Source organism: Dasypus novemcinctus, chromosome 8, assembly GCF_030445035.2.
Source record: "Dasypus novemcinctus isolate mDasNov1 chromosome 8, mDasNov1.1.hap2, whole genome shotgun sequence".
NCBI classification, from domain to species: Eukaryota; Metazoa; Chordata; class Mammalia; order Cingulata; family Dasypodidae; genus Dasypus; species Dasypus novemcinctus.
This window is the reverse complement of record NC_080680.1, coordinates 122799316-122821705: the sequence shown is the minus strand read 5'-3', so window position 1 is coordinate 122821705 and position 22390 is coordinate 122799316. Positions and strand designations below refer to the sequence as shown.

The window sequence follows — 22390 nt, the reverse complement described above, 5'->3', positions numbered from 1 at the left end:
CTGTAAGCATAAGGAGAAAATCTGAGGGAAACCCCTACAAGTCTAAGGTGACATCTGTCGCCTGGAGCTGTGTGGTTCAGGGTTGAGAGAGAGCAATGATCACCAAACTTTATAACCTTTGAATAAAGAAGTCATAAATGTTCTACAACCCAAGTGCAACATTGTTTTTCTGTTTTTCAGACAATGGTACATGGACTCAGCTCTGGTTGGTGTCAGATTATCATGAGCATGGATCTCTTTTTGATTACTTGAACAGATACACAGTTACTGTGGAAGGAATGATCAAACTGGCTCTGTCCACAGCCAGCGGACTTGCCCATCTCCACATGGAGATTGTTGGTACCCAAGGTAACTTTTTTAGCAGTCATATTATTTAGGCATTTAATTCTACGAATATAACATCCATTGAGAAAGTTTTAGCAAGAAATCATCCTAATTGGAGATATGTAAAATGAGTGTTTAGACAAGGACATTTTATCTGTTTAAAATCTCAGATGAAGCTAGGAACCTGGGAACTTGTCTAGAGAGTATCCCGTCACTATAATGGCACTGATATTTTTGCCAGTTCTTAAAAGTAGCATTCAGTCTACTTGTGTTTCATGGGGGATCTGAGCTTTAGAGTTCAAGTCTAAGAGATGGTATTTATGTGTAGTATCAAATGAAATGTGGAAATGTTTTATAAATAGCGATGTGCTATACAAATGGTTTCTGGTCATGTGATAACTGTATTTGGACCCTAAGATAAGAAGACTGAAATAGTTTTACAGTTGAAAATTAAATAATAACTCCTAGTTAAGAAATTTTTCTGCTGTGGCATTTATGCGCCTAAGATGTGGGATATCATACCTCTGCTCTGGCAGGTGTCGTCCCCTTGATACCTGGTGGCTCCCCCGTGCCTACTTTACTGCCTGTGTGGTTTCACAGCTTAGCCAGTGCTGTTGCTGTTGTGGTTATTTTTATTATAACAGCTTTATTGAGATATAATTCATGTCCTATAATTTACCCACTTAAATTGTACAATTCAGTGATTTTTTAGTATGCTCATAGAGTTGTGCAACCATCACTTTTTATAACATTTTCATCACCCCAAGAAGAAACCCCATACCTGTTAAGCAAGTCACTTCCCACTTCCCCCCAAAATCCCCAGGCTTAGACAACCACTAATCTATTTATATCTTTAAAGGTTTTTTAATTTTAGGCATTTCATAGAAAAGGATGTATGTAATATGTGGTCTTTCATGACTAGCTTCTTTCACTTACCATGTGTACAAGGTTAATCCACGTCCTTGCATGTGTCAGAACTCCACTCCTTTCCGGGGCTTCCTTGTGTGGATGGACATTTATTTATCCATCAGTTTTGCATTTGGGTCGTTTCCACTTTTTGCCTATTATGAATAATGCTGCTGTGACTATCTGCATACCAGTTTTTGTGGGCGTGTTTTCACTTGTCTTAGGTGGGGAATTGCTGGTTCACATGGTAAGTGTGTTTAACTGTTTGAGGAACTGCTAGACTGTTCCAAAGCGGTTGCACCATTTTACTTTCCCACCAGCATTGTATGAGGGTTCCAATCTTTCCACATTCTAAGAATACTTTTTAACAGCACTTTTCTAATGGTTTGTATTAAAGGAAATAGATTTAATACCAAACATATTCCAGTTGTTAGGAAAGGGCAGTGATCTCGATGCTTGGTTCCTGGGCTGGGACTTTCACTTGTTGACTAGGTTTCCTGCATGTAATTCTTAGGGCACCCTAAAACAAATGCCACCCTCACCTGCCATCCCCCAGGCTTTGGGTTGTTTAAGTTTTTCGAACATCATTTGTAGGTAGGATCACCTCATTGTCCCTATTTTCTTTAAAGAAGTATAATTTCAGTGACTTTTGGTATAATGCTTCATTTGAGGTTGAGCTTGGCAATGGCCAGGTGTTGTGGATGAGGTAGGCTGGAAAGCTTTCATCCTGGGAAGAAGGAGAGGTTGGAAGCTGAAGGTGAGAGTTGTAATTGGTCTTAATCATGTTTAATTTTTGGTTCTCCAGGAAAACCAGCCATTGCTCATAGAGATTTGAAATCAAAGAATATCTTGGTAAAGAAGAATGGAACTTGCTGTATTGCAGACTTAGGACTGGCAGTAAGACATGATTCAGCCACAGACACTATTGATATTGCTCCAAACCACAGAGTGGGGACGAAAAGGTAAAATTGTGACTGAATAATATTTAATATCTTCTGAAATAAGCCTCTTTTTCTTCCCCCCTCTGATTTTTATATGCATATCTTTTTTAAGACTCACTCTTATACTTTATTAGCTGGCCCACAGGCAGATGAGCTCATGGGCTTGCCTGCTGATGAAAGGAGGTCCTTCCAGGAAATATTCTTATCCATTCTGTTAACTATAGTAGCCCTCCGCGATTGCTGTGCAGTTCCTGAAGACATGCTGTCACTCTCCTGAGAGCCTTCATGTGCTGCATCCTCGAGCATACTTCCCCTGCCGTTTCCCTAACTCACCCTCACCCTTTCTTCCTCCTAAGAGGTCTTTGCTGATCCTCAAGACAGCTTGCTGTCCCTCCCAAGGGCTCTCTTGGCACTTTGACCTTGGACCGTTGAGGCACTCACCATACTGTTTTTGTAACTGTCCTTCCGTTTGTGTGTATTCTGTTGATTTGCAAGCTGCTTCATCGCAGCCTTGTATTCACAGCGCCCATCACAGTACCACACATATGGTAGGTCCTCAGTAAATGTTTGTTGAATCTGTGAATCCTCAAAAGCACCTAGCTAGGTAGATTCATGAGCCACAATTCACAGGGGAGGAACCCTCCTTGTAGAGGGAAAGGAACGTGGGCGCCTTCCGACGGACGGTATGCTGAAGAGCTGAGGTTGAACCTGGGCCCTCCCGCTGAGGTACCCAGCTGCCTGCATCAGCATTCTGCCACGCTTCTTCAAAACTACGGCCCTGGCCTTGGACGGGGCCAGCACTTTGGTGTATCCAAATTTAATTTGTGATTTCCGGATTCAGCTGGAACTCTGAGAAATCGTGACTAATGTAGGGGTCTAGGAGAGTGGTCGCTGCAGGTCCTTTGGGTCCTGATCCTGCCACCTTAGCGTAGGGGCTGTAAAACCGGAGACCTAAGGCGGTTTAAGAGCCTGGGCTGCAGGAGCCCTCCAGTGTGGCGTCAGTGTGATGACTGACATTCATTTTTACCAAATATCTTGTTCCCTGGAGTAGGTATGTCACTGCCCTCCTGTCTGCCTGTTTTATGTGACTCCTGCACCTACATGGCACTTCAGGTGGCATACATGAGGATATGTGTGACAGTCTCATGGGTTATGTGTGTCTTTTACTAGAAACTGAGAGCATAATGCAACATAGCATTAAACTGCTCTTTCACCTTTTCTTGGGTTTTAGTTGGTATCATTAATTTGTAAACCAGTGTGGATATTTAATATTTTTTGAATCTAATATTGTATGTATAGATGAGTTTATAGAGCGATGTCTGAAAGGATGTTCCTCAATATGCTGACACTGTGTGGTACTAATAGGATGATTTTTCACTTTGTGCTTTATATACTTTGGGAAATTTGTTATAATTAGAAAGAATGAGATTCTTTCTCACTTTGTTACAAAAAATTTCTTTCTAATTTGTTATAATTAGAAGAATTGAGATTCCAGGGCCAGTAGAATTGACCCAGGACTCAAATGTGGGAAGCTGGTGCTCAACCACTAAGCCACATCAGCTGCCCTGAGTTGGTTTTTTCATTCGTTTGCTTGTTTTTTGCCCTTTTATTCTTAAGAAGTACTGGGAACTGAACCCGGGACTTTCCATGTGGGAAGCAGGCACTCAACTGCTTGAGCCACATCCTGTTCCCTGAATACTATTTTTAAAACAGAAGAAATATGCTTAAGGGGGTAAAAAGTTTTAAAATTAATATTTATTTCTTTTCTTTTATCCTCAGCAGTAAAAGAAAACTTATGAAACAGTTCAAAAATAATATGGCCACCATTCCATAAAATAATTGTTAACTTCTCTTTTAGGTACATGGCCCCTGAAGTTCTAGATGATTCCATAAATATGAAACACTTTGAATCCTTCAAGCGTGCTGACATCTATGCAATGGGCTTAGTATTCTGGGAAATAGCTCGACGATGTTCCATTGGTGGTAAATTGCTCCCCCTTCCCTGTCTTACAGTTTGTCATAACAGAAGTCCTTCAAGAATTTCTGTATTTTTTACTGAGTGAAATTATATTCTCCAGGTGATCACTAAGAGTGCCACAGGAAATGAAGGCGCTAAAGTCTGTAGGGAGGGAAAATGGCATGACGCGTAAATGAACAGCCTTATTCTTGGGTATAGTTTTTCTGTTTCCACTTGAATCTTAGGAAGCATCAGACCCTAACCCCTTGTTATCTTGGAATATCATTATTAAAACAGATGATAGCTTGAGAGGTACCTAAAGAAGCTGTTTCTAGCATGTACTTGAGTCACACTGATTTTTTTCCCCTTGAGATTGTGGCTGTTTTCTCCAACTTCTTGGTCCTCCCTCAGGGACCTCATTTTATTCCTCGGGAGCTGTCTGAGACTTGTTCACCTTGGGATACAGTGTTAGAGGTGGGCGTCTTGGCTCCTTCTCTACCCTTGCAGTGAGTGGGAGGTATCATGTTAGTCATTTCAGTGGAAGAAAGGAATTCTTTTTAATCTTGGTACATTACATCTAACATTTGAAAGGATGTTTGTTTTCACTTTTCGATTTAGTTTTGGATGGAGTGCTTCCGGGTGCTCACTCGTGACACAGTGTTTTAGGGCCCATGCTTGGCAGTGAGAGGAGGTGTGCCCTGCATTGGGGCAGTTGCAGGTAGAGGAAGGGCTGGCATCTCAGGCTTGCCCTGCGGGAGGCACATCTCAGTGATGGGGCTGGTGTCCTTAGAGGTGAGAAGCTGAATGCTCACAGAATAAAATCCCTCCTGGGCTGCACAGCAGCATTCTGAGGGACATGTCAGTCTTGTCGTCACGGCTCAGAACAGCCGTCGTTAAAATAATCTTGGCACCAATTGGTTTCCGGTTGTGGGCAGGTCTGGTACCTACTGAGGGGCGGGAGGGATGAAGGTGGAGGCAGGTGTCAATCCCCTCACCTCCTCAAATGATGAGACCGTGTCCTAAGACTTGCCAAGGGTGCTTCTTCGTGTCAGGGAATGGTTTGGCATTAACTGAATAAATTTGTCAAAATAGAACCTAATTGATTAATTTTTACCAATACAGGAATTCACGAAGATTACCAGCTGCCTTATTATGATCTTGTACCTTCTGATCCATCAGTTGAAGAAATGAGGAAAGTTGTTTGTGAACAGAAGTTAAGGCCAAATATTCCTAACAGATGGCAGAGCTGTGAAGTGAGTATTTCTTTTGGATACAACACAATTTTCTACACTGCTGCTGCTTAATAAATGGAAATTTGCTACTTTCGTCTTTAAAAAGGAAAACAGACCCAAGAATTCCTTGTTCTTTTGATTCCATGGCATTTAAGCCAATAAGTAATAACAGAATAATGTGGTTTTCATATTGACCAATTTTAAGCACGTTGAAAGGGCCACAGAGCATTCCCAGTGGTTATCGATGTATCAGAACAGTGTTAGTTTTACCACGTGAGCTGAGGCACCTGCTCTTTAAACGATTCCTCCCTTCGGTCGGGTCCTTCTGCACAGTGGGAGCAGGGATGGGTGGAGTCAGGAGCCTGTATTCTGACCAGCATGGCTACCATTTCAGGGTCTTTCTTCGGGCAAATCACTCCAGTTCTCTGGGGCTTAACATCCATTTTTTTTTACAGTGAGGGACTTAGATAAGATGATTGCAAAGATGGTTCCGATGATTTTGCATCTTACTCATCAGATTGCCCTTATGACCATTTACCAGAATTTTGGGGAAAATGCTTTCCAGCAGTGTCTGAGCATCTCTTGACCAAAGGTTTCAGAAATGTTTACTTCGTTCTTGATTTAAGAATTAGTGTGACAAATTTTATTTACCCTATCCTTAATTGTTAGCCACTACATGTTATAATTGTTGTGGGGCAAGGCTGTTATCCAGATTTGAAGTTGTGTAGCTCATGGGGAATAGATAACTGGTCACTTTGGTAGTTGATTTTATACCTTAAAATAATGTAGGATTCAATAGAACTTCTCAGAGAACTCTTAGGTACTTTCGAACAAAAGCAGGTATCCAGGCCAGTGTGTGCAAAGCATGTGCATGTGACATAGTTTAACAAAGGCAAGTGGGGCCAGATTTTTTGTCTTTTTAAAACTTGATTCTGACTACTGCAAAGTACAGATTTGACGTATTCATCGCCCAGTCATCAGAGCAGAGTATTTTTAAACAGCTGGCCTTCAAGCACTAAGAAAAGTTTGCAGTGAACATTAAGAGCACACATCCCATTTGCAGTAACTGTTACGTTGTCACTGACATTTTTGTTTTTTTTTCTCGGCTTGGTTAGATTTCTATGAATTTATCATTGATTCGGTCTTCCACTTGTCTGGGGTTTTCTACATCTCCTCTCAATATCTGAAACACATCAGGAGGATTTCTTGACTGTCTCACTTATGTTAACTCCCCTTTCCTGGATCCCATGTCGTCCTGCTTCGTGGCTTACTTGTTTGCTCACCTTTTGGGACTCAGGTCTGATGTTGTCTTCTCTCTACCGATTTCAGACAGCACCCTCCTTCCCAGCCTGCTTGACCTACTTCCCTGAAGTGCTTTTCTCCTTAGCAGAGAACTGCTATTCAACATTCCCTGCATTTTCCTTTCTACTTGCCTTCATCACAAGAATGTACACTCTAGGAGGGCAGGGTTTTTTGTCTGTCCCATTCCCTGCTATGTCCCTAGCAGCTAGAACAGTAGCTGGCCCCTGATGGTCACTCAATAACTGTTTGTTGAATGACTGAATGATGAATATGTGTATGTGCTGGGCACCTGATCCTTTTAGTCTAGAAACAAATTTTCATTTCTAGGAAATGTTCCTAAAGCGTTTCGCTGATTTCTTCCCTGCCATTTTTTCTGTGCTCTTTCTTCAACTTTACTTATTTGAATATTAGAGTTCTTGACTAGATCCTCTAATTTTCTTTTCTCTCCTATTTTCCATTTCTTTGTCTCCCCTCCACACACACACACTTTCTGGGAGGTTTTTCAACTTTATCTTCCAGTTCTTCTATTCAGATTTTCTTTTTCACTGTTATATTTTTAATTTCCAAGTGCTCTTGGTTGTCATTGAATGCTCTTTTTTATAGCCTCTTGTTCATTGCTAGATGTTTGAGGAAAGTGCCTAATATGAAATCCAGAGGTATTACTCAGGGGAAAATGTAAAGTCAATAAAAAGTAAGAACTCTGAATGGTAAATGCAATATCAATATCTTCTCTTGATGACTTTGAGAATATTAAGGTAGGTTTTTGATATTTTCTTCACCCTGTGCAGCTTCATTTTCTCCAAGTTGCTTTTTTGCTTGTTTCAGCTTCTGCATTTCATATTACTTCCTCAAATGTCTGCTCTGGCTCACTCTGTGTTTGAAAGGGGGCCCTGGAAGCCAATAGGAAGCTCGTGTCTGTGACTGGAGCTTTACGCCTGGGCTCTTTAGGGCGGCCAAACGGTTGCTTTCTTAATAACCCCCGAGAGCAGGTCTTTGCTCTCGATCCGCTGGCAGACAGGAGTGCCCTCGTACTCTGGTCACACTCTGCGGGAAGGACTCGTTCAGTCTCCTGCCTGGAGGAGTATGTGTGTGTAAGTTAATGCCCATGTTTGCAGTCAGTGTGTTTTCAGTACAGAACTTCTGCCCTCATGTTCCCTGAGCCAGAAATCTCCATTTTCCTTCTTGGATGAAAAGCCTCTAGACTTCTCTGCTGAGCTCTGAGAAGTTGGGGAGGGCAGGGATCTTGGGGTCTCAGCACTTCTTAAACATACTTTTTGTTTGTAGCCTGATCTGCTTCCCCACATCCAGAGGCACTTGTAGCAGCTAGTTCCTCAGTTTAGGGGAGGTGTCAGTGGGAGTTAGGTCTTTGCCTTGCCCAATTCTGATTAGGATTCAGCTTTTTCAGGTCTGTTAAGTAAGCAACCCCTTGCCCATCTACTTTCCAGCTGCTGGCACTAGTACCCTGTTGGTGGAAATTGAGGTCATTTCATGTGCTATGATAAATAATGCTGGAACAAAAAACCTTACACAAACATTTGAAAAGAAAATTTATGGGTAAAGATTCTTACCCGGATCAATGGAAAGTGGTTCAAGCACTAATTATTTTTCTTTTCTCTTCTTTTCTTGTAGGCCTTGAGAGTAATGGCTAAGATTATGAGGGAATGTTGGTATGCCAATGGAGCAGCTAGGCTCACAGCTTTGCGGATTAAGAAAACATTATCACAGCTCAGCCAACAGGAAGGCATCAAAATGTAGTTCTGCGGCTTGGCCTGAACTCTGCTTTTTCTTCAGATCTGCTCCTGGGGCTTCAGTTGGGAAGTCAATTGTTCTACCTCACTGAGAGAGAACAGAATGATTTTGCTTCCTTTGCAACAGTGTAATAAGGTCAATTACGAACTTCCCAGGATTCTTTGGACCCAAGAAACAGCCATGTGGGTCCTTTCTGTGCACTATGAACGCTTCTTTCCCAGGGCAGTTACAACATGTTGCGTAGTCTACCTTTATTTTTTATTAACATGAAAACTTGTTTTTTTGAAAGGATGGTTGCTGGTCTCACCGTCACTCTGCTGTGCTGCAGATCATCTTGGATGGCAAAGGAGCTAGACGGCTGAGCTGTGTGAAACATTTCTTATTTTAAAGAAAGTGACTGACTCCTGGTTAGTACATTCTCAGAGGATTCTGAACCACTAAAGCGTTTCCTTGATTCAGACTTTGAATGTACTGTTCTATTGTTTTTTCAGGATCTTAAAACTAATACTTAAAAAACTCTTATCTTGAGTCTAAAAATGACCTCATATCGTAGTGAGGAACATAATTTATGCAATTGTATTTTGTATACTATTATTGTTCTTTCACATCTTCAGAACATTACATGCCTTCAAAATGGGATTGTACTATACCAGTAAGTGCCACTTCCATGCCTTTCTAATGGAAATTAGTAGAACTGCTTAAAGTCTGTGTGTTTTAAAACCTGTAGTGTTTGAATTCAAAAAGCTTCTTTATCTGGGGTACCCTCCTTTTTCGTTTTGTTCTTTGGAAGGGCTTTTATGGCATGTCATTCAGAATTCCATTTTTAAAATGCCTTTCTCCTACCAAAACATGCTTAAACCACTAAAGAAGAGAAGTGGCATTAATCAGTAAATTATCATGGTCAGGTTTGGATATTCTCAAGCAAGCTTTTGCATTTTAACACTATTGCCTAAGTAAAAAAATAAATAAATAAAGTGGCACTCTCTAGATGTTTAAAGTACTTTAATAATTTAAAATTTGTAGCATACAGACTAAATTTTCTAAAAGGGAAAGTTTGTCTTGCTGCTTGTGAAAAGCTGTATGGCTGTCTGTAAGCCAGTTTTTTCTTTATCTGATCAGAGACAGTGTTATTTTTTTAAGAAATGATTTACATTTAAAATTAGAATATGGTAAGTGTTAAATAATAGATCTTTTTCTAGGAACATGAAAGTAGTTAATCTGAATAGATAGCGGGTGTGTGAGGGAGTCACGTTTGTTCCTTTGGAGTAAATGTTCAGTGGCTTCTCTCTCTCTGTCACCAAGGTTAGTGTCAGTGTGGTTTCAAGGTCTCTCTACACTGTGAGGAAGGCAGCTTTTCATTCAGTCTTTCCTTCTTGTGTGCGGCTATTGCAGCTGTTTAATTTACATGGTTAGGTCATGAATCCAGTGCGCCCCTGAGAGTTGAGAGAGGTCGTGGCAAAGGATATTCTGAGTATAGCTTCTCCATTCAGAGACATTTTCAGTCAAACCCACTATTTAAGGCAAACTTGTCACGGTCTTCTCACATTAAGTTGAAACTCGCTTATGATAATTGGTTTTTACTTTTTTTTTTTTTTTTTTGCTTTCTCCAGTGCTATAAAGTCTTTGCAGGATTTTTATAGTTTTCAGTGTCCTTTTTATCACTGTGATCTTGTTCTGGGGTAAAAACAACTATCATAGCTGTGAGGCAAGACTTTGACTTTATAGTGCTGTCCATTTCCTCATAAAAGGGTCAGAATAACCGTTCCAGTATTTTGGTCAGTAAGAGATAGTGTTCACTTACACTGACTGAGTTGCGTTCTGATAATGTCTTATCTCTTATACGTAGAATAAATATGAAAGACTATTTGGTCTTAAAACCAAAGTAATCTTAGAATGAATGACATATTACATAGGAATTTAGTGTCAATTTCATGTGTTTAAAAACATGGGGGAAATGTGCTTAGAAATTAATATTTTGACTACAAATTTGAGTTTTTCTGTAATTACCATGATTTCATTTAAGCAAATGAATGAATTTGAGAGGTGCGTTTTAAGAGTTGTGTTATATTACTTGTTTAATAATCTCTAGCTCTGTGATCAGGTACCTTTTTTTTTTTTTTTTTTTTGCCATTTCTAAGAGCCTACCAGATCTGCTTTATGAAATCCAGGGGACCAATGCATTTTATCACTGAAACTATTTTTGTATAATTTTCAGAGCATACCAAAAGTTCATGTCTGATTTAAAATTGTGATACGTGACTTCTCCCTTTCATATGAGGCAATCAACTTTTGCTGAAGAGACTCTTTATTAAATCAAAGATTGAGTTACAATTATGCTATTCTTGCCTAAGTGGATAAAATGTACTTTTGATGAATCAGGGGAATTTTGTACAAGTTGAATTTAGTTCTAAATTGGATTTGTATGTTACCACAGCAAATTCCACTTTTGGCTGATGATGGCTCATTTGAAACTGAAAGTAACTCCTTGGATGAGATGGGTCGTGGGTACTGTGACCGTGGCTCCAGATAAATTTGACCAGAGCATTAACTTTGTCATTTAGAAACACAAGTCTTTGCTTATACTGCCTGTCCTGAGAGACTTAGTCTCTAAGTTTCAACTTTGTGGAAACATATCTTCTGGCAAATTGCCATTTTGTCAGTATCCCAAGGGATTGCTGGTGGAGCAGACAGGACTCAGTGGGCACAGAGTTCCTGGCGCTTGCTTCCTATCTGTACTCCGCTTCTCCCAGCATACTCTCCTGCCAGTGTCCAGCTCAGAGACCATTGCCTGGCCACCGCCTCCCAACCCCCCGTAGCCTTTTGACTGAAGCGCTGCTTTCGAGACCTAGAATCACATGGTCAGTGGAAGGTGTGGGATGCACTTCCCTGAGCCATTGGATGCTGGCAGGAAGGGGTCTTGGGAACTCCAGGGTTGGAAACAGAGTAGGTGAGGCTTGGAATGCCCCCAAGGCTGCCCTGCTTTGACTTCAGCTGTGGATGAGGAGTGGGATGGCTGCCAGGTGGCGGCTGTGGCCAGTTGTAGCCCCATAGGGCAGGGTAGGCCTGAGGAGCCGAGCCTGGGTTCTTCTGTCATGCTCGTGCTCAGGAAGTGCCTCAAGTCGGAGTCCAGTGCCATGGCCATTGAGAACTCCAGACTTCAGGTCCCACTAAGAAGTTGAAGTGGGTCACTTGACATTTTGCAGCCCACTTGTGAGTTAACTCTTTTCCTTCTACGTCTGAGAGCTGTCAGCTCTAGACTATTTTGCAAAACAAGGTGACAAGGTGCTAATAAAATGCACAACAAAGCCTATCTCCCATTAGACCTGCCTTGTCATCCTTGCACTGAAAGAGCGATTGTCAGTCAACTGTTCCCTTTTGTTTCTTGACGGTGGCAGTGTTTTGGTCTGTTAAAATAGTCTGGCGCAAAATGCCGACGTGGATAATCTGAGCTCCTAAAGAATAGCTCGGCACATGTATTGAAGCTTCTTCTGTTTTGAAGGCTGGAATACCCGTGGGCCCCCACTTAGGAATGCTGGACTTTTAGGACATTCTGAGGATTGTCCATTTAAACTTTTCAATCCCATTATGCAATCTTATCTGTAATTGTAAACTTTTCAAAATGTGGTTAAGAACATTCAACTTGTTTCTTAAAGTTAAGAACTTCAGTGCACTTGTTTTGTTTTTTTAACAAGATTTATGAATTGAATATCATGAACCATGTTTTGATATCCCTTTTTCACATTGTGCCAATGGAATGGTTGCAGAGGTGTTTTGATATTTCTTTATATGTCAAGGAGATGCTTCAAAATGTCAATTGCTTTAAACTAAAATTACCTCTCAAGAGACCAAGGTACATTTACCTCATTGTGTATATAATGTTTAATATTGTCAGAGCATTCTCCAGGTTTGCAGTTTTATTTCTATAAAATATGGGTATTATGTTGCTAAATTACTCAAATGGTACTGTATTGTTTATATCTGTACCCCATAACATCATCTGTACCTTCTGTTTTCTGTATTTTTTTGTATTTGTGCAGAATTCTTTTGGCTTTATCAGTATGATATCTGTCCTTCAGATATGTACAGAAAATGTCCATATAAATTTTCATTTAAGTTGAATCATTTTGAGAAACCTGTAAAGAGAGAAAAACATAAACTGCATTTCCCCATAAGTTTTTAAAAATTATATAATGTATTTGTAGTAATACTCTGAATGAACTGTAAATAGGAAATAGAAGAGAGATGCTTATGCTAAGTCCTAACACTACAGTAGAAAAATGGAAGCAATGCAAATAAATGACTTTTTTTTTTTCCCACAGTGCTAGTGGTATCATTTAAACTGAAGCATGCCTGTTACAGCAGGTCATGCCATTCTGAAGTGGCATTGCTGGGTAGAGGCTAGGGTCTTATGGTTGCAAGAGACTGGAGAGGTTTCCCAGCCCTGTGCAGCAGCCTCTTGGGGCTGATCGCTTGGCTTGTGGGAGGCCCGGGCCGGTAGGAGACCTGGGGCCATGGTGGTGGAGGGATGTGGGCCCAGGCCGGGAGGAGGATGGGGGCCTGGGCTGCTGGGGGGATGGGGGCCCGGGCCGGTGGGAGATCTGGGGCCCAGGCCAGTTGGGGGATGGGGGCCCGGGCCAGTGGGAGGATAGGGGCCTGGGCTGCTGGGGGGACGGGGGCCTGGGCCGGTGGGAGGACGGGGGCCCCGGGCCGGTGGGAGGACGGGGGCCCGGGCCGGTGGGAGGACGGGGGCCTGGGCTGCTGGGGGGACAGGGGCCAGGGCCGGTGGGAGGACGGGGGCCTGGGCTGCTGGGGGGACGGGGGCCAGGGCTGGTGGGAGGACGGGGGCCCCGGGCCGGTGGGGGGACGGGGGCCCGGGCTGCTGGGGGGCCAGGGGCCAGGGCTGGTGGGAGGACGGGGGCCCGGGCTGCTGGGGGGACGGGGGGCCCGGGCCAGTGGGAGGAAGGGGGTCCCGGGCCGGTGGGAGGACGGGGGCCCGGGCTGCTGGGGGGACGGGGGCCAGGGCCGGTGGGAGGACGGGGGCCTGGGCTGCTGGGGGGACGGGGGCCAGGGCCGGTGGGAGGACGGGGGCCCAGGCTGCTGGGGGGACGGGGGCCAGGGCTGGTGGGAGGACGGAGGCCCGGGCTGCTGGGGGGACGGGAGCCTGGGCCGGTGGGAGGAAGGGGGTCCCGGGCCGGTGGGAGGACGGGGGCCAGGGCCGGTGGGAGGACGGGGGCCCGGGCTGCTGGGGGGACAGGGGCCAGGGCTGGTGGGAGGACGGGGGCCCGGGCCGGTGGGAGGACGGGGGCCCAGCCCTGATCACCCTGCAGGGCCTTCACACAGGAGCCCCTCGCCCTCCAAAGACTGATCGCTTGAACTGGAGACAGGAGTTAGGGGTTTTTCTTCTCTTTCTTCTTCATAGACATGACATATCACTGGAAATCACCAGAATGTGGAGCCTTTGTTGACAGTTGGGAAAAAGTGAAATTACTTTTAAGACATTCATCCAAAGAAATAGCAGAACTAGCTCTATACAGGTGTTTTCTCCTCACATCACATCATTGTGGAAATAGTTGAAAGAGAGGGGAAGCTCAAGACATAGTTTCTTTTCTTGCCTACTATGAAAAGAATAAAGCTAGAAAAGGGGGGATTGGCACCCTAAGTATTTCAAAGGAGAGGAAGGAAAAGAAACAGTTGAGGGGAAGGGAAGAAAAGTGGGAGGCAGAAGGATGTAGGGGAGTGGGCCGGCAGTGACCCGTGGCGTGCTGTGGGGAGCCCTGAAACCCTCAGCTGAGCGGGGGCGGGGGGGGGGGGGAAGCTCTGTGTATGAAGGTTGTGTTTGAGGGACCCCTTGGTAACAGTAGGCACTTCCAGAGGAATAACTGGGAAAGGGGACGGCCATCAACATGGAAATAAACTTAGGACAGCAGCCAGCACTCATTACCCCCAGAGGCTGTGAGAGGCCATTTACCACCTGCAGTAGGTTTGGGTGCCTATTAAACGTGTGGGATTAAATGCACCTTTGGGATTTAATTCCAGGTGTAAGTGACACTCTGCTTTTCAGTACCTACTGTCAGAGTTCAGTCCAAGGGCTTTCTTCCGTGCCTGGTCTCACCCGGCTTTGGCAACTAGGAAGGACGCGGACCAGCTGAAGGCAACGTAGGGCAGGATAGTGGGGCCTCTTCTCATGCAAGAAAAAAAAAAAAGCCCTGGGAAGCTGAATATTCTGGGTATACTCAACTTGTCACAGGCCTCCCTAGCTCGGAAAGAGGACTGTTGGAACAACTGGGATAAACTAGATGGTCTGCAGCCACACTTCTCTCCAGCCCTGCAAAGCAAAAGCACAGGGAGGGCACCTAGGCACAGCGGCAGAGATTTTTCCAGCCCAGGTTCAGGGACTGCCTTTTCCACTGTCAGCTGTGGGCTCACTGGAGTGTAGGGAAAGCGACTCGTGCCGCCCTGAGTTTCTCCAGCCAGCTCTTGTGACTTAAATTTGGGAGTAATGAGCCCTGGCCAGAGGTAGTTAACCGCTGTCCCCTGGAGGCCACCAGGTTGTCTGGTGTTCCTGCATCTGATCTTGAGGTCCGCTCAGGGACCCAGACTCAGGAATAAGGAAGGGACTGGGTGCTCAAGGGTAGTCCCTTGACTTTCAGGAAGCCCCAGAGGCTGACCAGGAGCTCTGTAGGGTTTGGGTGCAGACTGGGCCCACCTGGGGAGCTCCTGGTCTCTTGGGAGTTTCAGGAGGACATCTGAGTTCAAGCTGGGTTCAGGGTAAGTGAGGCTGATCAGGAAGGAGGCAACCATTTCAGAGCTCTGGAAATCAACGAGAGGCATACAACAAATTGAGAAGCATTTAGTGAGAAAAAGCTGCTGAACTTTGGGGAAGAGCGGTGGTGGTCTGTGCCGTGCTTGGCACTCGCCTGGAGCTGCCCCCAGCCCTCAGCCCCCTCGCTCAGTACATTAACTCTGCAAGCCTGGGGCAGCCTGTGAAAACCAGCAGCTTTGCTGCCAGAGGGCTCACTGGTTTTGAAGCAGAAGGCAAAAATCCCCTGCCCGGTGGCATTGTCAGCACAAGTGGCTGTCTTGGTCTCAGGTAGATGAGGAAGACCTGCAGCTAAGCTAGTCTGAAACTGTGGTCCTGTTTGACACCAGCACTAGACCAGGAGCCCAGCCAGAAGTTTCAGAGGAGATCCTTCCCCAAATGAGGCAGCCCCAGAAGGACTCGCTAAGTCCTCCACACATCCCTGGCTGGCAAGCAGGCACCGTGCATGAGCAGAGGAGACGACACAGTGCCAGGTGGAAAGTAAAAGCCAGGGCAGACTTGAACCCTGCCTGAACTTGGATTGCACTTCCCGCTGGGGGGGGATGGATGCCTTATTGGCACAAGGGATTTGAGCACAACTCCTCACCAATCACTGGCTGAAAACTGAACTGCAGACGCAGGGGCAACTGCTAAGAAGCCTGGTGTCTTAGTTTCCCGGCTGCTGAAACTCACACCGGACAGTGTGTTGGCTTGGACAATAGGAATGTATCGGCTCACAGCTCTGAGGCTGGGAGAAGTCCAAAATCGAGGCGTCAGCAAGGTGATGCTTTCTCCCCGACACTGGTTTTCTGGGGCTGGCTGCTGGCGAGCCTGGGGTCCTGGTTTTCTGTCACGTGGCAGTGACCGTGGCAATGTCGCCTCATTCCTCTTCCAGGTTCCCCTGACTTGTAGCTTCTTGCTCCTCCCCCTTGCTCTCTCTCCCGTGGCCGCCTCTGTAAGGGCTTCCGCAATTGGATTTAGACCCATCCTGATTCAGTTGGCCACATCTTACCCAAAAATACTATTTTCAGAAGGTCCTATTTACAGTGGGGTAGCACTCACAGGAAAGGATTAAGATTAAGAACATATTTTCCTGGGGTACATAGTTCAACCTGCCAGCACACCAGATTTTAAAAATAAAGAAGAACCACAAAAAACAGAGCCTGGAACTCCGATCTTGGTTTCACACACCGTTCCCCAACAAAAGGAACTGGAGCTGCTTGGAGAAATGGCTGATTCTAGGACTGGGGCAGGAAATATACTTTCTGGAACATCTTGTGCCAGAAAGTAAGGAAGTGCTTTCAAAAAAGAAAAGAAAGGAAGGAGAGCGAATTGGGGGGGGGGGGGGGAGAAGGAAAAGGAAGACCTCACATTGATGGAAGTGTGCCAAAGAGGCACTGCCAGCTGAAAGAGCTCTCAGTGGCCAAAGCTGGAACAATTTGGGCAACAAAATAAAGGAGTATTGCATTACTAACCAAAATGTCATATAAAGATTTGTGAGTCCACACCGATATAAATAAATGATTTAATAAATAGGGAAGGAGACAAGTCTTCTGTGAAGAATTCCAAATAATTTGTGTGGCTATTCCACCCGCGAGGAGGTGGATCACCGTGCCCTACTCCTTGAGTGGGTCGTGGAGAGTGGATTCCAGGAGCACAGCATGGAAAGGGAAGGAAGTAGCTTTATAGCAGAGAACCTGACAGACACTGCTTAAGCCCGGTGACCAAGGCCAGCAGCAACAGTGGTAAGTGGTGGGACGGGCTGTACCCTCCACGTGATGTGATGGAGGGCACTGGACCTCTGGTCTTCCTTTCCCTAACCATAACCCCAGTCTAATCATGAAAACACACACAAAGCCAAAGAAAGGCGCCCTTCCTAGCCAGCACTCCTCAAAACTGCAGATCAGAAATAAACAAGGAAAGTCAGACAGTCATGGCCAAAAGAGCTTTAGGACACGTGGCAACTAGATGTAAGGCGGTGTCCTGGGTGGAATCCTGGAACAGAAGAAGGACATTAGGGGAAAACTGAGGAAATCTGAATAAGCCATGGACTTTAATTAAGTAATAATGTATCAATATTTGTTCATTAATTGTACCAAACGTACCAGCCTAACGTAAGATGTTAATAATAGGGGGACCTGATGCAGGATCTATGAGAAGTCGGTACTAACGTCTCAGTTATTTTGTAGATCTCAAACCGTTCAAAAATAAAGTATTTAAAAATAATAGTAACACAACCAACTCTAGATAGCAGCAGCCACACTCTGTGAGGGAGACAGATTACCCAGATTTAGTAATAAGCGTTGCTGAGAGAAATTAAAACTCTAAATAAATGGAGAGACATTCCATGTTCATGGATTGGAAGACTCAGTATTGTAAGGATGGCATTCTCCCCACCTTGTTCTATAGATACTTCCTATCATTATTCCAGCATGATCTTTTGTTTTTGTAGAAATTGACAAGCTGATTCTAAAATTGATATGGAGATGCCAAGTATCTAGAATAGCCAAAACTATTTTGACAAGGAAGAATGCAGTTGGAGGAATCGCCCTACCCTATTTCAGCTCTCACTGTTAAGCTACGACTGTGAAGACAACGGTGTGTTTAGCCTAAGTGTAGCCTATCGATGATAGAGCAATGGAGCAGAAGTAAAAGTCCAGAAATAAATCCTTCCTATAAGACCAGTCGATTTCAATGAACGTGTGGAGGCGTTTCAATGGGGGAAAAGGTAATCTTTTCAACAAATGCTACTGGTACCATCAGATATTCACATTAAAAAAAAAAAAAAAAAAAGGAAAGCAGAGAGATAGAGAGGAACAAAGGATGGGAGGAAGAAAGTTAGACCTTTACCTCATTGTAGACCTAAAGCTAATGCTTCAACTTCTTGAAGAAAACAAAAAACTCTTCATGGTATTGGATTAGGCAAAGACTTCTTCAATATGACATCAAAAGCACAATCCATTGACAAAGACCAAATAGATAAATTGGACTTCATCAAAATAAAAATCTTTGGGACTCTAAAACCACTGTTAAGAGAATAAAAAGAAGCCACAGATTGGGAGAAAGTATTTACAAATCTTATGTATGGTAAAGAACTTGTATTCAGAACATATAAAGAACTCACAATTGAACCAGAAGACAAAAAAAAAACAAAAATGGTCAAAAGATTTGAACAAACATTCCTCAAAATATATGAATAGCTAATAAGCACAATTATCTAAAGAATACTGATGAAATCAAAATCACAATCCATTACACACACACTAGAAAGGCTATAATGAAAAATACCAAGTACTGATGATGGAAATGAGTCCTCATCCGTTGCTGAATGTAAAATGTACAGCCCCTTTGGAAAACAGATTGACACTTTCTTAAAAAGTTGAATATACACTTAACATGATCCGGCAATTCCATATCTAGGTGCCTACACACAAGGTTGCCATATAAAATACAGGACACCCAGTTAATTTGAATTTCAGATAAACAACAATAATTTTTTTAGTATAAGCATGTCCCCTGCAATATTTGGGGCATGGTGTATTTGGGCATCCTACATTTTCACTTGCTAAATCTGACAGCTGCAACCTGGGGTAAAGGAAGAAGCATGTATACACAAAGACTTGTAGGTGAATGTTCATAGTCGTAGCCCAAAATGGAAACACTAAATGTCCAACAACTGGTGAATTGATAAGAACCTGCTTTATTCATACAAAGGATTACTATTTAGCAGTAAAAAGGAATGGATATTCCTACAGATGCAGGCTGCCTTTGATGAACTTGAAATTCATCATGCTAAGTCAAAGAAGCTGGCTGAAAGGACTGCAAACGGGCATGAGGGAACTTCTGTGGCTGATGGAAATGTTCTAGAACTGGATTTTGGTGATGGACACACAACTCTATAAATGTACTAAGCACCATTATTTTTTTACCCACACAATGGGTGAATTTTCTGGTGTGGACGTTGTTCCTCAACAAAGCTCTTAAAGAAAAGGCTCGCTTCCGCCATGCTTCCCACTTAGCTCGCTTCCGCCATGCTTCCCACTTAGCTCGCTTCCGCCATGCTTCCCACTTAGCTCGCTTCCGCCATGCTTCCCACTCATGCTTCATGCGCCTGCCATGCCCAGTGCAGTGCCCTCCTGACATGGAAGATCAAAGTCGGCCTCTTGTCTCGGCTCTCAGCTGGAACTCCATGTCTCCCTCTCCTCAGCCTTGCTAACTTGATTCATCTGCAGAGCTCAGCTCAAATGCCATTTCCTTCACCAATGGGCACTCAGCCCGCTTCTTTGTAGGTCGTTGATTCTCTGCAAAGTTTCCACATCCCTTGGCTCAAAACTCTGTTTCAGGGATTCTTTTTTTTAAAAATTTATTTATTTTATTTATTTCTCTCCCCTCCCCGCCCACCCCGGTTGTCTGTTCTCTGTGTCTCTTTGCTGCGTCTTCTTTGTCCGCCTGTGTTTTTGTCAGTGGCACAGGAATCTGTGTTTCTTTTTGTTGCATCATCTTGTTGGGGCAGCTTTCCTTGTGTGCGGCGCCATTCCTGGGCAGGCTGCACTTTCTTTCACGCTGGGCGGCTCTCCTTACGGGGTGCACTCCTTGCATGTGAGGCTCCCCTACGCGGGGGACACCCCTGAGTGGCACGGCACTCCTTGCGCGCATCAGCACTGCACATGGGCCAGCTCCACATGGGTCAAGGAGGCCCGGGGTTTGAACCGTGGACCTCCCGTGTGGTAGACGGACGCCCTAGCCACTGGGCCAAGTCCACCACCCTCAGGGGTTCTTAACCTTATTTGTTCCATGGACCCCTTTGCCAGTCAGGTGAAAACCACGGACCCCTTACTAAGTCCACACTGTACTGTCTGTTATTTAATAGATAGATCACACCTATACCAACATGCCCCACAAGAATAAGTTTTTTGAAGTTCAGTTCACACTCGCGCACTCCTGGTTAAGCACCCGGGCAGTCGCCTTGAACGGCGTTCCCGTGTGGACTCCCTTAGGGATCTCTCGACTCACTCCCCTCTCCCCCTTGAAGGAAGTGGGTGGTTGGCACGCGTTTCCCTTCCCAAGCCCCTAACATAAGGACTAACAAAATAGTGGTGGTTTGGGTGCTGCCTCTCCTGGCCCTTGGATTCTTGGGGAGCGTGGTATGTTCGGGGTGCCCTGTACAAGTTCAAAACCCTTCTGAGGGGACTGTTCCCAGAATACCTCCCACCCTGCTTCTGATGCCCCCTTGCCCTCCAAGCCCCTGCTCACTTGGCGCCCTTCAGGTGTCTCAGGTCTCGCTGCCACTAGGTGGGAACACTGCAAGAGCGGGACCAAGGCGTCGTTTTCAGAAAGCAACCCTTATTAAAGAGTTCCTTCCAGAAGAGCAAAACACGTCATCGCATCACTTCTCCCCATTTGTCTTCTGAGGTCCCACACCCCACGCCTTCGTCCTGGCACAGGTGCTTAGGAAATCTGAGGCCCCGTGTCCTTGGGTCTGCTCTTCGCTGGGCTGAGCAGTAGGCACCTGCTGTCCCTGCCTCCCGCGGCCCGTGGTTCTCACACTGCTGCCGTCCCTGCTCCTGGCAGACGGTAAACCCACTTTCAGGCCTGACTCCCGGCCATCTGAAAGCACCCTTGAGGTAACGTTATTTAAAAGACAAACAAACAAGACACCCCAGACCCTCTCCAATCTGGCCTGTCCTCCGCAAAGTTCTCCGTAGATGGCACTGTGGCTCCTTCGTTGGTGTTTGTGTGTGTGTGTGTGTGTGTGTGTGTGTGTGGTCACGGGTGGAGGTGGTGGTGATGGTAGCACAACCTTGTGAGCGTAATTAACAGCACTGAATTACATATTTGAATGTAGCTAAAGGGGAAAATTTTAGGTTGTTTTTATGTTACTAGAATAGAAATCTAAAAACAACAGAAACAGTGAACGCTAATGTAAACCATGGACTATAGTTCCTAGTACAATTATAAAACCTTCTTGTAACAAATGTACCACACTAATGCAAGGTGTTACTAACAGGGTAGTAAATGGGAATCTGTTTTTATGCATGATTTTTCTGTAAAACTACAACTTCTTTAATTAAAAAAAAAAAAGGGAAGAATAGAAAAAAACATATAGAATAGATGCAGGCTTGTTCTAGCTTTAGTTTCGTGGTCCCTATAACATGCAGTTCTTTCTCTTCAAACTATTTTGCTCAGGGCTTTACCAAAACCACAAAACCATAGCCCCCTAGGCAGGTTAGTAATTAGGTAAATCTTGAAACCAAGATTCTATTTTTAAATCACAACAGTAATACATGCTTGTAAAATTTCAAAATGGACAGGAGAACAGACAGCAGAAAGTGAATGAAAGTTTTCCAGGTGTTTTGCTATACATATAAAATGAATATATTAATGAAAGGCACACATATAACACATACACACACATATATGGAATCATACTATCTATATTATTCTGCAACTTCTATTTCTTTTCATGGTGTGCATTCGTTCATGTCCGTATATGAGCTCTTCGGTCTTCCCATCTTATGGTATGAAGCATTACATTCTGTCTTCTAGGCTTGGACTTCTGAATAGTTAAACCCAATAAAAATAGCATTTGTCATATTGTGGTTATGTAAATATTAATCACTGCAGAACAAAGTATGGTCAGATCTGTTGAGAAATATAATTCTACGTATTTAACCCCCGTCAAAGAATTGTCTAGGTTCAAAGCTTTGGCTTTTAATTTTGTGTCTACATTCTTCACTTTTACCCAACTCTCACTCTTTTTTACTTATTTTTTTTTTAAAATAGCGTGTAAGCTTCTTTCTTGTCTTTGCTCAAGTGCTGCCTTCAGTAAATTTTTTTTAGGAAGTACTGGGAATTGAACCCAGGACCTGGTACATGGGAAGCAGGTCCTCCACCACTGAGCTATACCCACTCCCCTTGCAGTAATTTTTAAATTTGATTATGTGTGTGTATGGTAAATGGTCCTCACATAGCAAAAAATATGTTATTACTTCTCCCCTCAATCTGCTTGATGTTTTCTCCTTGAGTATAATTTTAGGTTCAGATTCACATTCCTTTGGAATTTTAAAAGCATGATTTTAAAAATGTTTCTGGAGAAGTCAGATGTTAGGTTCTTTTTCCTTTATAGATAATCTTGCATGCGCGTGCTCTCTCTCTCTCTCTGGAAACTTTTCATCATTGT

At 44.1% G+C, this 22390-nt stretch overlaps 1 protein-coding gene across 2 annotated transcripts in view; it reads left to right on the top strand.

Annotated features, from left to right (window-relative positions):
- The window catches only part of TGFBR1 (transforming growth factor beta receptor 1), a 46896-nt gene extending 34167 nt beyond the window's left edge, over positions 1-12729 (top strand). For both annotated transcript variants that reach the window (XM_004458569.5, XM_058302619.2), the window contains exons 5-9: positions 181-348; positions 2036-2192; positions 4030-4154; positions 5251-5381; positions 8292-12729. In XM_004458569.5, the coding sequence (XP_004458626.2) occupies positions 181-348; positions 2036-2192; positions 4030-4154; positions 5251-5381; positions 8292-8417 (707 nt within the window). In that variant the 3' untranslated portion in view covers positions 8418-12729. The remainder of the gene's footprint in view (positions 1-180; positions 349-2035; positions 2193-4029; positions 4155-5250; positions 5382-8291) is intronic.
- Positions 12730-22390: the final 9661 nt, after the last annotated feature.